The following is a 15,365-nucleotide window of genomic DNA, read 5'->3' on the forward strand; positions in this document are numbered from 1 at the left end:
AGGCGGCCGCGCGTGAGGCGGCGGCGCCGCTGAGCCGCGCGGAGCAGGCGGGGCCGCGGCGGGGCTCTCGCCTTTGCCGTTCGCCGGTTCCGCGCCCGCAGCTTGGCGGCCGAGGTGGAAGGCAGCTCGTCCGTGTGCCGAGTCCCGTGTGCCGAGACTCTCAAGAGGCAGGTGGAAGGTGCCCCTGCAGCCTGCACTTCAGTGCGGGGCACTTTAAATGCATATATAATCTTTCCATTTGGAATGATTGGTGATAACTGTTCAGAGTTCAGCTTTGAAACTCAACTCCAATAGTGAATTCTGACGGTGGATGGTCAATCACCTGTGGTTCAGTTGAGCAGAAAGGAGGGAGGGGATGAATGTTAAAATAGCACTGGTAGGCCAAAAAGCCCCTATTGCTTAACAGTGTTTCTCAGAAGGTAGCAGACATATCCTTGTGTGCAATGTAAACCTTAAAATAGATGATTCTGACTTGTTCCAAGATACACAGGTCAGGATCTAACCACTGGATGTTAATAGGAAATTAAACGGGAGAGCTGCTTTTGTTCTACCTTGTTGAGGTGCCTGGCGTGAGTCCTGGAGCCACTGGCAACCCCGGCCCCGGCTCTGAACGATGTGGGACCCTCACCAGCCTCACATGAGACCCCCCCAACTTCTGTGTCGGCAATTTCCCAGTGCTTAAACTACATGCCTTAATACTGCTGAGCAAAAGGATGAATACAGCTGTGCTCTGCTTTGAGCTTGTTGTTGTTGAAGAGGATGTTGCTGAGTTACTTGATGTAAGAGTTAAAGGAAGAGGTGATCTAATTTCTTCTTTGCAAGCTTTGCCAAAAGTCTGTTGCAGCAGATTCTGCTACTTATTCTGTTGGTTCAGCCACCTGATACACCAGAGTTGAGCTCTTTCTATTTTACTCTGGGCTGGTTTAGAAATGCTTTGTATCCATTTTGCATGTATCAAAGAGAAAAATGTGGTTCAAGTAGTAAAGGTAAGGCACTTCTTTCTGGATGTTAGCCAAAAAACCTGCAAGTGTAGCATGAAATTGCTTCAAATTCTGCAAAAAGTACTTGGGAAGCTGTTAGTTAATGCAGTAGTTATAGCTGAAGTTGTATATATGTGTGAGATCAGAGTAAAACCAGAGAATCTGAAAGACTATATTTTAACAAAATAATTTATGCTGTATATGACATCATAAACAGCAGAGAAAATGTTTGTTTCTTCCTCACCTGATTCTTCTAATTGTAGAGTTAGAATAAGGATACAAGCAAAAATGGAAAATCAAAAGGTACAGAAAACACAGTGTGGTAAGTTTCCTAAAATATTTTTTTTCTCTCTTTTTTTCTTCCCCTGGCATCTCATCAGCACAACTTAAGCAGACTAACGGGCCTATCATGTGATACTGAACTACTGCAGAAATGTTCTTTTCTTCATTCTTCTGTATTTTTGGATTCTCTACTGGGATAGATAAAAGGCAAATCTAATGATAAAATTTCAAATAGCAACTAAAGCCTGCAGAAAGTCATGCTTCTGCTAATACTTAGGCACATTTTTTGTAGTTTGTTTTAATAAAAGAAAACCTTAGATGTGCTAAATACAATATCTATTTTTGTGAAGTCTCTAAACAATATTTAAGTCTTTATTTTCCCCCAAATACTAAGAAAAAGATTTTTCAAAGTAGATTACATACATATGCTATATTCTTGTGACATGCTTAGTGTAGTACTAATTAGATTAATGTAGAAAGTCATAATATTTTTTGTGGTACTTTCTGTGTTTACCCTTATAGATGTTAAGACAGATCTGAATTTACTGCTTGAATGCCTTAAATACCAAATGGACTGTCCCATGTCTCAGAAAGAGGCTTTGATAACCATTTATTCAATCTGCCAACAAAACAGTAAGAAACATTTTATCCTAAGCATATTTGCCTTAGAAACATTGTGGGGTTTTTTTTCCCTATATACGTCAAGGACATTTCCTTTCACAAAAAGATTACATTTAAATATTATAAAACTTGCAGATGTGAATTCTTGAAGATTTTTCAATTCCACAGAAGCAAAATTTTTTTTGTTTGTTTTTTGTTTCCTCTGCTGTAGGTGAAGCAAGTGAATATTTGCGAGAAATTGGTGGTTTGATGTTTATAAATGACCTTGCAAAGTCAAGTATTCATTGCATAGTGAAAGAAGCAGCTTTATTTACATTAGGAATTATAATAGAAAGTAATGGTAATAAATGCTGTTATTTATAATTCTGAATGTGTTTTCATGTCCTATTGATTTTGTTCTGGTATTGTCATCTCTTCATGATTTTCTCCATCAAACCTGAATTACAAGAATATTAACTTGAGTAAGAGGCACTAAAGGTGCCTTAAATATAGTTTAAATGATTAGTCCCAGATTTGGAAAAATCCCTCTTTGGTTTGAGTATTTCTGCTCCTCAGGATTTGTGCAGACAGCCTGTCTCTGTGATAACAGACAGGTCTCTGCCTGTTCCTCGTGAATGTGCATGATGATTGAGATGGACAATTTTGCCTAGGATGAACATTGTTTAAGACGGGTAACAGAGGGAAGTTCCTCTCTAGCCCCATGTAGGCTCCATTCACAACACACTGCGTCTGAGATGCTAGTAACTTTATTATGAAAATAAAGATTATAAATGACTTTTGGACTTGGTATTTTTATTTTCTGTTTCAGTTTACTGTCAACAAACTCTGTGTACACCTGCATTATTTGAAGATCTTATTTCATTTTTAATGAATAAAGATTCTGGTGTGAATTTGAAAAGAATGTCTGTTTATGTCATCTTAGTACTAGTTTCAAATAACAGTAAGTTTTTTTTTCTTGTTTTATAACTTCAGTGAAAACCTTTAATTGTATGTTTTTGTTTGACAATCTACATTACTTAGTATTCCAAGTTTCTGTATTGTCCTGTTAAGGTTCAAGTAGGAAATTGATCATCCTTTACTTGGAGTTTCTGAGCAAAGAAGTAGAGGTAGCAGAAAGTAGTTGATTTCTAAAGAATCTAACTATGGTTTTCAGGAAAAAAATGATGCAAACCAGTAATTTTTGAAAAAAAATATAGGAAATATTAAATGTATAGAAAGAAGTAGAACATTTTTGCCAGTGTATTTATGTGCTTTTTTTATTCAGATTTTTTAGCAATGTGTGGACTTATGAAATGGAGATAGAATGTAAATATGCAAATGCAGTTACAATATTAAGGTTTTATTCCAAGCTGCACATGTCTTTTGATTCTGATATATATTCATTTTTAGAAAATGGACAAACATATGTCAGAGAAACAGGTTGCATTGGTCTTCTGCTACAGCTATTCAGGTAAACAAACACTGTAGCAATTAAGACAGAAAAAAATGATGGTTTATTCAGAAGTTGTTTGCTTTGTTTTTCTTAACAGAACAGCTCTTTCCATATCTGAGATTAATCTGTCAGATGAAAATATTAATCAGTGCTATCAGCTGTGGTCTTCAGTCTGCAGTACGCTTTGTGCCTGTGTTAATAATCCTCAAAATGGTAAATATTGTGATTAAAATGCTTACACATATCTGAAGAAAACTTTAAATATTTTTCAAAAGCAGCAACAGTTTGTTTTTATTTTTATTATTCCAATGAAACAGTATATTACACTTTGTTAGGGGTTATTTGTTGTTTTTTACTTTCCCAGAAGATAATCAAAATATTTGCTGTTCAGTCTTTTCGTACGCAAAAGAGTGGCTGGAGAGTTGCATAGAGCCTGAGATAGTTCGTCCTATCTGTTCATTTGTTGGACTCACAGTTGCAAATAACTGTAAGTATAGTGCAGGCTTTGAACTACATTTATTTTGTAACAGTAAGCCTCATTCTGCAGTTAAATGCATGATTTTTTCTTTTTGTCCATATCTACAAGCTTATGTTCTGTTCCGATGACTGTAAGTCACTACTTTAACGTGCTTGTGCTTAAGTTCATGAACAGCCTCACTGGTTACAGTTTAGTGAGGGGCAGGAAAAAAAAAAACTATTTTACTGTAAAGGTGTTTGGAAACTGTTTTGATCAGAACTATTTTACAAATTGTAAGCCATTAATGCTGTTTTGAAAATGATTGAAATTTAATAGATCTCAGACATAATGTTTATTCTTAGTATGGATGTATTAGAACTGCATATTTCCTGTTATTATAAGGTCATTACTAAATTGCTCAAGATTAATACATATCCAACTTCAGTTATGTTGCATGGTTGGAAATGGAAGGGTTAATATGTGCATACAAAAATCATGATGAGCCTAAGTCGTAACAAAATGCTAAAGCAACTAGATACGTGTATGATTTAATTCACATTTTATTCCTTTTTCATTAAGCGTATGTACAGAAATATTTTGCTTCTGTTAGAGGATTGGATACATTAGCAAAAGTGCTCACAAAGTTGCTGCATGATTCATGTGAGAGCCAGTGGAGTACAAAACTTGCAGTAGTAGTGACAAAGACTCTGGATGCCTGCATTGCTAATGACTGTGAGTGAAAGGACCATTTTTTAATCTGGTATTTCTAAATGGCAACTGTTTAGTCTTGAAGGTCTAGTCTTGAAGGTAAAGTTGTATGGAAGGATGATAAAAAAGAGCAGTTATATCCATTCCAGGTACAATTTATATTGTAGTATTTTTAAGATCCAGACTTGTGTGGTGGGAGTGATTCAGTGTTCTGGCATCTGAGGTGAATTGCTTTGTCTTTGTGGCTAAAATAAAGATGATGAAATTTATACTGAGAATCAAAAATAAGATACCAGAGCTATTTTGTGCCAGTAAAGCTGAGAACTGGACACTAGTCAGCTTGGATCCTGGAGCTGTAGCACTGTACTTTTGCAGCCCTGTGTCTAAGCTAATAAGCTTATAAAATAAGCTGTAGGAGGCTTTATCAACTCAGCTGTTGATCTAAAGGAGTGTGGTATGTGAATATGGCTTCTGGCCCACCTGCATACTAGCCTAAGGACATCTTTACAGTGGAGAACATGAAGTTTTGAGAAAGTTTCTCCACTGAAGTTTTGAGAAATCTGTGAACCTGATAAATCTGCCTTGTGGTCCACAAGCAGTTTCTTGCATGTGCCTTAAGTGCCTCAGTTGCTATATTCTTGAACTGGCAAAGGATATGAAGCAACTCTGTACAGATCTGCAAATCAGGAATGCTGTAAAGTTCTTGCTTTTCAGAGCTTCTACCAGACTTCTATGCAATGCAGTCTGGGGAAGGGGGAAGACGCTGTTTCATCTAGGTAGAATTATTGGACCAAGAAAGTGTTAACACTAAACTGCATGTGTGGGTGGGGGATATGTTAAGGGAGAAGAATGTGCAGTCCCAAAGCTTCTGGAGATCTGAGTCTCCTGGGGAGGGGGAAGAAGGATTTCATGTTTGGTTGGCACTTATATCTTTGTGATCTGGTTAATTTTTCTTCAATTGTTTTCACCATAATAGCTAATATGGGGGTTGTCTTGGCAAAGTATCACACTGTGTCAGAGCTACTAAAGCTGCTGCCTAATGATACTCTGGATACAGGAGAAAAAATTAGTATTATTCTAACAATTGGACACTGCACTGAAGTTTGTGGTAAGATATATTTTTTCTTCTTTTCTATTTTTCTTTTTATGAATTCTGAAGTTAAGGTATGTATCAGTCACTCTCTTTAACTTAATGGAAAATGTCTTTCAAATGTAAGTATGATTATCCTACAGAAGAAAAGTTTCTCTTAAAATGTCAACACTGACAAAATAAAGGAACCAATAAATGATGAAATGTGATTGTGCTTTATCAAGTTTAGATAATACAACTATTTTTACAAGTTGTTTATTTTATAAATACATGCTGGAGAGAAAGAGAAAAAAAAAAAGCTTTATATTCCTTTGCCACTTCTTATTTTAGAAGAAAATCAGTACGAATTGCTTAAGAACAACGGTCTTCCACTTATGATTCAAGTGTTAACTGAGTCTCAGGACGAGGAACTAAACAAAGCTGCTACTTTTGTGCTGCAAAACTGCAAGCAAATGAGTAAGCCTCCTGTTGTTGTTTAAAATGTGAAATGGGTTATTCTTTGTATTTAAGTTCTATTGACTTTCCAGATACTTAAAGTGTACCCACTTTGTTATGCTGTATAAATCAATGTTTTTTTTTCTCTGCAGAGCAATTGCATATTTACCACATTTTTAAAAGAGATTATATTTGATCGATTGATTATATTTGATATATGATTATATATCAGTTTTTAAGAAAATATATTTTGCTTAAATTACTTTGGGGGACTGTCCCTCAGGATACTAAAATACAATTAATATTTATATTAAATTATTTAGTGATAAAGTTTGGAGTATTAATATTGTTTTATAATTTATAAAGCTGAACAATTGTCCCTGAAAATAAATGAGAATTCGTTGAACGCCAACAGTGCAGAAGAGTTGGAAGTAGATCTACAAAGGAGAGAAAGAACTCTACAAGACTACTGGAAGAAAGCTAAAGAAATTTTACACAGAATAAACTTGATTGAGAAAGAACATGATGAGGTTGGCCTATTTACCAAAACTAAGCAGATGAGGGAATGGAACATCTCTCGTATGAAGAGAGGCTGAGTGAGCTGGGCCTGTTTTCTCTGGAAAAGAGATGGCTCAGAGGGGATATGATTAATATGTATAAGTTCAGGAAGGGAGAATGCAGGGAGGAAGGGGACAGGCTGTTCTCACTGGTGGCCAGCGATAGGACGAGGGGTAATGGCCACAAGCTGAAACACAAGAAGTTCCGTCTCCAGGTGAGGAGCAACTTCTTTACTGTTAGGGTGACAGAGCAGTGGAACAGGCTGCCCAGGGAGGTTGTGGAGTCTCCTACTCTGGAGGTCTTCAAAACCCGCCTGGATGCCACCCTGTGCCACATGCTGTAGGTGTGCCTACTTGAGCAGGAAGGTTGGACTAGATGATCTGTAGAGGTCCCTTCCAACCTTAAATATTCTGTGAATCTGTGAATCTCCTCAGAGTCTAAGGAGAAATAGGAAGTAAACCTTTAAGATAATTTGAGTGTGAGCTAGAAAAGTATGGAAAACACTGGATGCATGTAAAACTACATTCCCTAAATCTTAAATTTGCCATTACTGTGAATCATACCAAGCTAGAAGTATATAAAGCAATTGGGGAATGTGAACATCTGCATTTTCAATGAAATGTTTTAGTTTATAATAAAATTACCTCAATTTTATGAAAAGTGTAATTTAGATTGCAAAACTAGTCAAATATTTTTTAAATTTCTCATTTTGAATTTATAATTTTTAACATTTGCATACAAGGAATGGCTGTGACTGTACAGTTAGTGTAGCTTACGTACAAATGTGAACATAAGGTTTTCTTTATTTCTGTTGTATACCTACTTATCTCTGTAGAGTAGCAAGTTTTTGATGTAGTTAATTCAATCTTAATTTCTGGAAGTGATCTGTACTAGTACCAAATCCACCGATAACCACTCCTTGCATCTTCTGTATGTTCAGCATCTTCTGTATGTTCAGCAACTTTGCTGTTTCACTAGCCTTCAACTCAGCCTGGGGCTTTTGAAGTTCTGAATGCTTTACCTTCAGAGGTGTACTGACCTATTCTAATTAATCTTTCTGGATTTGCTTACTATTTTTATAGACCTCATATAATCGCTAACTAGTATTTTTCAATACGGGAAAGAGTACAAAGAAAAATATTTGTTGACAGATCTTCAGAAGTCAGTACTGAGACATCAAAATACCACGAAATGAATACTAATGACCCTAAAAATCAGATGGAAAGAACATATAGAGTACACTATCCACATTTAATTTGCAAGTCAAATAAGTGGGTTCTTGCCCTACCTGCAAATTCTCTGCCATTGCAGAATGAAATTCTGAAGAGTATGAATCCAGTAAATGCTTCTACTGGACACCATGAACAGGATAATATTCCGTGTTCAGCTGAACTGCAAACAGACCATGTACTTCAAAGTCACAGTATAAATGAAGAAAATACTCGTGAAAAACAACAGTCAGTTCAAGTAAGGTATGTACTTTATATGTGAGCAGAAATAATAACTTTTTTTCCCTTGGTAATTTCCAAAGTGAGCGTCAACCATGTTACATAATGGTTACTAACTTTATGTTTTTCTGCAAGTGAAGAGAGCTTTTTGGTTGCCTGCAGAAGAGCACTGTGGAAATGTTTTTGGACATCACAGATCAAAGATCATAGACAGTTGCTGCAGTGAGAAAAGCTTTTTATCTTTTTTTCCTAATGGGGAGAAAATCTGACAGATTATATAGAGAGGCAGTTATTGGTCATGTTGTATTGCTTTGAGCATAAGGATGAAAAAGTATTTATACTTTCCATCACAAAATTCACACTTACTTAGCAGATCAGACTAACCCATTTATTTGGATGAAAATAGGGAATCTTCTAGGATATGTACCAACTAGAAAAACTTTTGAGAACTGCTCTGCACAAAATTGAAATTCTATTGCTAGCAAAGTGGAAATAAAGGCGGTTTGCTTGATTCCCTCCTCTTCTTGAATTACTTTCTTGCTTGGGATGAAAAAGATACAGCCTTGTACTAACATTTTCTATTCTCATACTTCGTGTATCAGTTTCACACAAACTGATGGTTATCTTTCATGGTTCTTTCCTATTCATAAAAGAAAAAAAAAGTAATAGCAATTTGCAAGAATAAATACAAATTCAAGTACTTGGAATTTATCTTTTGCATATTCCTCCCCACCTCCCGCCTTTAGACAATGGCACTATAAAAGCCACATTATTTCTCCCTTTTTAAGTTCTACATTTAGTGTGGTGGGGGGTGTTTTTATTTCATTTTTTTCTTATGTCTGGCTGGACTATACTTCTGTGCACTGTCCTACCATATATTATACTGCGGTTTTGCAGCTACCACTGAATTTATGGGAATCACAAGGTTCCATGGTCAGGTAACTTCTGCTTTGTTGCTGATGGGCATAATTTCATACACGTTCTTTATTTGTTGTTCTGATCTTTAAAATACAAATCTTTTAAGAAGTTTTTTTCTGGGTGGAGGGAAGCCTCTCACCTGGTGTGTGGATTTGTGTGAAAAGGGGAATTGCCCAAGTGTGACCATGGATGAGGCTTCTTGCTCCTGCAGCCTTTAGAGGTAGTTTGTGACACAAATAGATCACAGCTCTCTCATAAACAGATTTCTAATACGGTAGTGCCATGCTGAATACATCTAACCTATTGATTTGGAATAATATGAATCAAGTTTTATTTGTATAATATATTATACTTTTTTGCCTTTGTAGATTATGTATTAATTTACGATTAATTGTATATTTTGAAGGCTGTTTTTAAATCTGTGTGTTCTTCATCTTCCTAGTGAACAGTTGTTTAAACAACCAGCAAAGATTGTTAAAAATCTGAAGCAGGCATGCACATCAGGTACAAATAGTTAAGTATATTCTCTGTTACTGATGTAAAATTACTGTAGCAAAAGATAGACTGAATTTTCTTTCTTAATTTTTTTTTTCTTCTTAATTTAGATCAACATTCAACCTATACAGAGATAACCAAGGGAAAAAAAAATATTTTGATTACATCTTCATCTCTTAGAACAGCAGACTCAAGGTGTTTAGGTAAATATTATATTGGGCCTTTTCTTCCCTGATTTCATAAAAGATGCTGGCTAGGGTCAGTAATTCAGTAAATGTTTTGACATTATAGAAATTCTTACATATTTATTGGATTAACTAGTGTGCAATTTTTAACTGTTTTCCTTTCCACCTCTGAAGTAAACTATAAATGTTGAAATAACTTGCAAAGTTAGGTCTGTGTATCTTTATCTAAGACAAATTTACTAATAAGCAGAATATAAAGCAGCTTAAAAGAACAGAAAGAACACAAATATACTTTAGAACACTTTTTTTTCCTGTTTTTTTTTCTTATCAAAGGTAGCAAAAAGTTTAACCTTGCAAAGTTTCTAATTGTTTTATGCTTCCAGCTATTGTGTAGCCCTTCAAGTTTTCCTGCCTTTCTCCTCTTAAGTTCAGGCAGTCTGTTCTGTAGAAATCCTTGACTCCAGCCTTCAGTTACCCCATGTTCTGCTTCTTGAACTCAATCCTGCAGAAGCTTATGCGAATGCTACTCAAGGTTTATAAGGGGATTTTTGTAATCAACCCTGCGACCTTAAATAAAAGCCCACAATCCAGTTCCGGGCATGATGTAAGATAAGTCATAGAATGGAAGTTGTCCAGGTGGATTCAGCCTGAGCTCTAGCAATACTTTATCTCCGGCTAAAATACTGTGAAATGTCCCTGTACCCTTCCTCATGTCCCCTGACGGGATGAAGGCTCTTCAGCTGACTGTAACTAAACGTAAATCGCCATAGGGTATGTCCTCAGAAACAAGCAGGGAGGCTTTGCTGTGAGGAAATCCATACCTCTGTTCAAGTTACTATTCATCAGGTTAATGCAGATAATTGCTAAGATGTAGAGAAAAGACAACTTCTATATTTGGCCCTCATAAAAAGAACCTGTTCTCGTCCTCTCGATATGCTTTTACTTTGTGAAAGTGCAGTATAACTTGCACACGTAGGTCATGTTCAAACATTTTATTAGCAACTGCAAAACAGAAAATGCATTTTTTCAAAAAGATACAGAAAGGCCTACGCTTTTCTTGAGATGCATATATTAAAAATTGGAAGCCAAATTATAGATTATAATGAGCAAAATAATGAAGATGCTGGATTTGATGTGTCTGCTGTAGCACTCATGCTTGTGGTTTATACAATATACTGTTTTTTTCCAGGATGTACAGCACAAGGCCAGTCCTTCAATAGCAAAACGTTTAGCAAGATGTTGGAAACTTGTCCATACCTGTGTGATTGTCACAAAGTTATTCTGGAAGCTGAAAAAAGATATAAAAAGGAACTTACGAAGTTGACTGCTTGTAACAACAGTAGTTATGCAGCTTATGACAGTAATAACTTTTTTTTAGTAGTTGTAATTATTGTTTTAAATAATTTTTTTGGCTTGATTCTGATTTTCCAACTCTTAAAAATGATGTTCTAATTTGTTTGAGATTTGTACTAAATGACATTTGAATTTGCTACTTTTGAGAAGTAGCTATTTCTTGGCATTAGTGATGCATCCTCGTTAGAGGTTTTGGTGAGACTGTAGGTCCATTTTGCCATGGTTAGTGAAGTATTAACAGAAATAAATGTATTAAGTTGAAATAAACATGAATAACCTCCTTACATTTTAACGTTCCATCCTAGTGGATGAGAGGACTAAGTCTTACTCTATTAATAAAGTAGTTAAAGGAAAGTGTAGCCTATATTTTTATTTTAAAATATTTTTTAATTGAGCAATTACTGCCAGTATTTGCACTAGCATACATCTTATACTTTCCAGAAATACTGTTAACGCCAGTAAATAAAGGAAGATTGCACAGAGAGACATCAACTTTTCAGAGGAGAAAGGAAAATTTCCAAAGTAAGGCTCCACTTCTGAAATTCATGTAATTAATATATCTGAGTGCTTCTATTGCAGGACCTTCAGAAGAATATTTGAATAGAGATTGTGTGCTTGCTGTGAATACTGTCAAGATTCTTACTGTGAACAGGACAGAAAATACACATTCTGTAATCAATGTTAACTTGGTTGTTAACTAATGTGTCTACTTGGCACTTGCTCTATAGATACCAATTTGAATCCTCTCACTTACATGCCCTCCACTATTTTGGGGTTTTGTGACCTTAATTTTTAAAACAGTGATACACAGACAGGATCTGATCATAATGTAGTTTTACGTTGCTGGGTTCAGTATCATTCTACTCTACCTTTATAGCAGTGTTACCCTGTTATGCTTGTTTCTGCATCTGCCTGAAGCTCTGCTAAGGAATTGAATCTTAGATAAATTAGATAAAGAAATTAGATTAGACAATTAGATAAAGAAAGGTAAAAATTAAATAAAAATAGTAATGCAAGTGAAAACTACATACCAGAAAACTAAATAAAGGAGCTCTACTTCACTGTCTAGCATGAGGAGCTGAATAAAATTTTACAGATAAGCTAGAGATGCAAAAGTAAATTTCATTTACATTATACATTTCTGATAATAGATTGATTTTTATTCAGATTCACAAATTAATTCATTTGACTGTGGTAGACATTGAAATTTTTAAAAATAACTGATTATTTCATCTCAACATAATTAAATTTAGCAAATAAAATGATCTTTTGAAGTAAAGACTGGATTTTTCCAGTCTTTCTTCCAAGATCAGATAGCAGTACAGCTCAGAAGATGGTTTTGCCTTAAATTTTAATTCCTAAAATATTACCTGTGTTTTATGCTTTTTCAAGAAAAAAAAAGACACGGCTTTTATCGTGTGTGTGTGTGTTTTTTTTAATTTAGGTGTACTTTTGACTCCAATTAGAAAAAATAAAAATGATGCTTCAAATAGAGATGAACACAATAATACATGGATGACTGAAAAGTATAACTTAATACCTACATATGAAAGATGTGAGTATCACAGGAAAAAAAAATCATTTGTACTGCCAGAAAATTAATTTGTATGATTTAAAGATGATGTTCGCCTTTTAGGTCAGGACATTGATAGGAGCATCTAGGCTTGAAACTGGAGAAAAATGGCTGAGAATTTTAATACTTTTTTTTTATATTTTCAGTCATAGTATTGTTTATGTTTATTTTGAGTAGATTCCTGTTATTTGTTAGCTGCTTCTAAAGCTTAAATCAATTTAGTATGTTAATGTCACAATGATGACAAGATGATACTTCTTTGCTTATTTGAATATTAGTAACTATTAATAATGCAATATTTATTTTCAATGTTATTAGAAGAAATATTCCTTCAAAGCATGACATTTTACAGCAGATTTCAGTGAGTTTAAAATAACTATAATGGGCTTATTCACAATTTTATAGCTCTTCAAATAAAACAAGACACTAACTTGAAAAGACAAAGTCAAATGTGCAAGCAAGAGTATCAGTGTTTACAAAAAACACCTGTATATATTCACTTGACAAAGATGAGGTAAGTTGTGTGCCTAATTGTAACCTCACATATTTATAGGTGTCCAAATAAAATCACAGTGAATTGTATAATTTCTTTTAAAGTCACTTTTAACAGCAGGCCAGTACCAACTGTGCAGTGTTTTATGTCAACGTGTTTTTTTTTTTTTTTTTTTTTTTTTTTTTTTTTTTTTTTTTTTTTTTTTATCTCTCCTTACAGAGGTAGGGAAAAAAACAAAGCTCATCAATAACATCTTTCAACAGTATTTTGTATTTAGACACAGAATGAAGAACAGCAAAATTAAGTGAGATATTGTAATAACATGCTCTGTTGGAGTTGTTTTAGGCTGGTGTGGACTCATGTTTTTCAGTGCTAACATTCACTTACAGTAATTGTTAGGCTTTGCAAAATCTAAATTTAATGTAATTAGTTTTTTTTTTAATAATACTAATGTATCTGAAGTAAAATCTTTACCAGTAAAAGGTTGCTTTTGTTTGTTTGTTTTATTCTTAGCCTCCTCTATCATTTCATTTATGTGGTACTTAACCTGGCTTTTTGTTTGAGTCTTTTATGGTTTTGTGCCATTTGTAAGAAAAGGTTATATTGCTAAAATAAGGTGATGTTAATGTTGTTGTGTATTTTTTTTCCTCCTAATCAGTGGAATGTTTACAGTAGCTAAAATACTTTGTCAGGTATTTGATGTACTCTGTATATATAGGAAAATAGAGTATACTGATAGAAGATTTGATGAGATGTTTATTCTGGGTTATGCAGTCAGGTCAACAATTAGGAGAAATTGCTTTAAAGTAGAATTATTTAAGAGTAAGAAAAGGTCACAAAAGATTCCAGTAATATAATTTTTTAAATAAAAATGCTAATAACTATTGAACTTGAACATACAAGTTACAGAGAATACAAAAGAAATTCCATGTGCTAGAGAGATTCCTAGACAGCAGATTGGGAATTTTCAGAAAGAAGAGCAAGTTTTACTTTTTTTTTTTTATTCCTGTTTGTAATTAATTCTATATAAGACTAAGTAAATCTATGACAGAAAGCACTGAATAGATATTTGTACACTGACAAACCTAAGTAGGTAAATCTTATATTGTTACAATCAATAAGTTTAAAGAGCACGTGGAAATGCCGTAACTTGTGAATAAAAGATTTGTGTTGTCCAGCTAATGTATTTCCTGAATATTAATAATTGTGAAGATATCTATGGACCTATGTAAAATAGTTTGATGTTTAACCAAATAGAATGCAGATACTGACTTATTTTTAGTTTAAAAGTGAAAGACTTAAAACTGGCCTGATGCTATTATAATAAATAAGTCTTTTAATGTTCCTGCAATCATATTTATTATGTTACTAATATTGAAGCATGTTCATAAATCTGAAAGTTGTATTGAGATACCTTTGGCAAAGGTCTGGTCCTATAAACATTTCTGAATGGAGCTATTCAAAGTGATATACTTAAACTTTGGCATATGTATTTGCAGTATGTGAGCCAAAGGAAATGACATGGGAGTGGTGCACACAACAGCAGGACTTGCTCAGCTGTTTATCTTTCCAGGGACCCAAAAGCTAATCTAGATAAACTTTGACTTAACTCTGTCAACGTGTATACTTTTAGGAAATCCCTATTTTTCTGCCCTAACTATATTTCAAAGGGAGAGAATATATAGGTCTTGGGAATAATTCACATTGGAAAGAACCTACCTCCTTCTTCAAAGCTGAACTACTGCTGCAGTGGGATCAGCTTGCTCAGCGCCTTATGAACTTGGGTTTTGCAGGTCTCTGGTGGTGGAAATCTGTCACCCTCCAATGCAATGAGGTGGAGTGCTGTGGGAACCTGTGCAAATAGGTTCCTCTAGTTGTCACATTTTAATTTTACAATTTTGATTTTCTTTGCATAAGATGCTTTGAAATCGATATATAAGATTAATTACACATCTATGTGTAAGAATGACTAATAATTTTTAGGCTGCTTAAGCTACCCAGCACAGTATGTTAGCACTTTGAAAAGCTCAATTCACTGATACCTGAGCTTGCATAATGAAGGAAAAGACATTTACATAGAAAACTGCAGTGGCCTCCTTAGCCATAGAATGAGAAAGGGGGATGCAAGAAGAAAAAACTAGTTTCTGTGGAATGAAGCTGTACCCTCTAGGATCTCACCGAATGCTATACGTGCATTCAGTTGCTACTGTAAGGAGTTTAGAGTTACTTAAAAAAATAACTCTTAAAGGACTGCTGCTCTGTGCTGCGTCACGGCGCGCTCTCCCCCAGAGTACTGCCCTTCTCGCTTCCCTGGGCGCTGCCGCGCGACCGTTAAAC

At 34.8% G+C, this 15,365-nt stretch overlaps 1 protein-coding gene across 1 annotated transcript in view; it reads left to right on the forward strand.

Annotated features, from left to right (window-relative positions):
* Positions 1-1,241: 1,241 nt before the first annotated feature.
* Positions 1,242-15,365, forward strand: part of TERB1 (telomere repeat binding bouquet formation protein 1) — a 15,294-nt gene continuing 1,170 nt past the window's right edge. Inside the window, exons 1-18 of the mRNA XM_026036488.1 lie at positions 1,242-1,302; positions 1,785-1,895; positions 2,095-2,223; positions 2,692-2,823; positions 3,273-3,333; positions 3,413-3,528; positions 3,680-3,802; positions 4,352-4,504; positions 5,457-5,588; positions 5,901-6,026; positions 6,372-6,535; positions 7,668-8,035; positions 9,372-9,433; positions 9,535-9,627; positions 10,799-10,969; positions 11,404-11,484; positions 12,407-12,517; positions 12,941-13,049. Coding sequence (XP_025892273.1) covers positions 1,269-1,302; positions 1,785-1,895; positions 2,095-2,223; positions 2,692-2,823; positions 3,273-3,333; positions 3,413-3,528; positions 3,680-3,802; positions 4,352-4,504; positions 5,457-5,588; positions 5,901-6,026; positions 6,372-6,535; positions 7,668-8,035; positions 9,372-9,433; positions 9,535-9,627; positions 10,799-10,969; positions 11,404-11,484; positions 12,407-12,517; positions 12,941-13,049 — 2,276 coding nt within the window. The 5' untranslated portion in view covers positions 1,242-1,268. The remainder of the gene's footprint in view (positions 1,303-1,784; positions 1,896-2,094; positions 2,224-2,691; positions 2,824-3,272; positions 3,334-3,412; positions 3,529-3,679; positions 3,803-4,351; positions 4,505-5,456; positions 5,589-5,900; positions 6,027-6,371; positions 6,536-7,667; positions 8,036-9,371; positions 9,434-9,534; positions 9,628-10,798; positions 10,970-11,403; positions 11,485-12,406; positions 12,518-12,940; positions 13,050-15,365) is intronic.

This window comes from Nothoprocta perdicaria, unplaced genomic scaffold (assembly GCF_003342845.1).
Source record: "Nothoprocta perdicaria isolate Ctin4 unplaced genomic scaffold, notPer1 scaffold_18, whole genome shotgun sequence".
NCBI classification, from domain to species: Eukaryota; Metazoa; Chordata; class Aves; order Tinamiformes; family Tinamidae; genus Nothoprocta; species Nothoprocta perdicaria.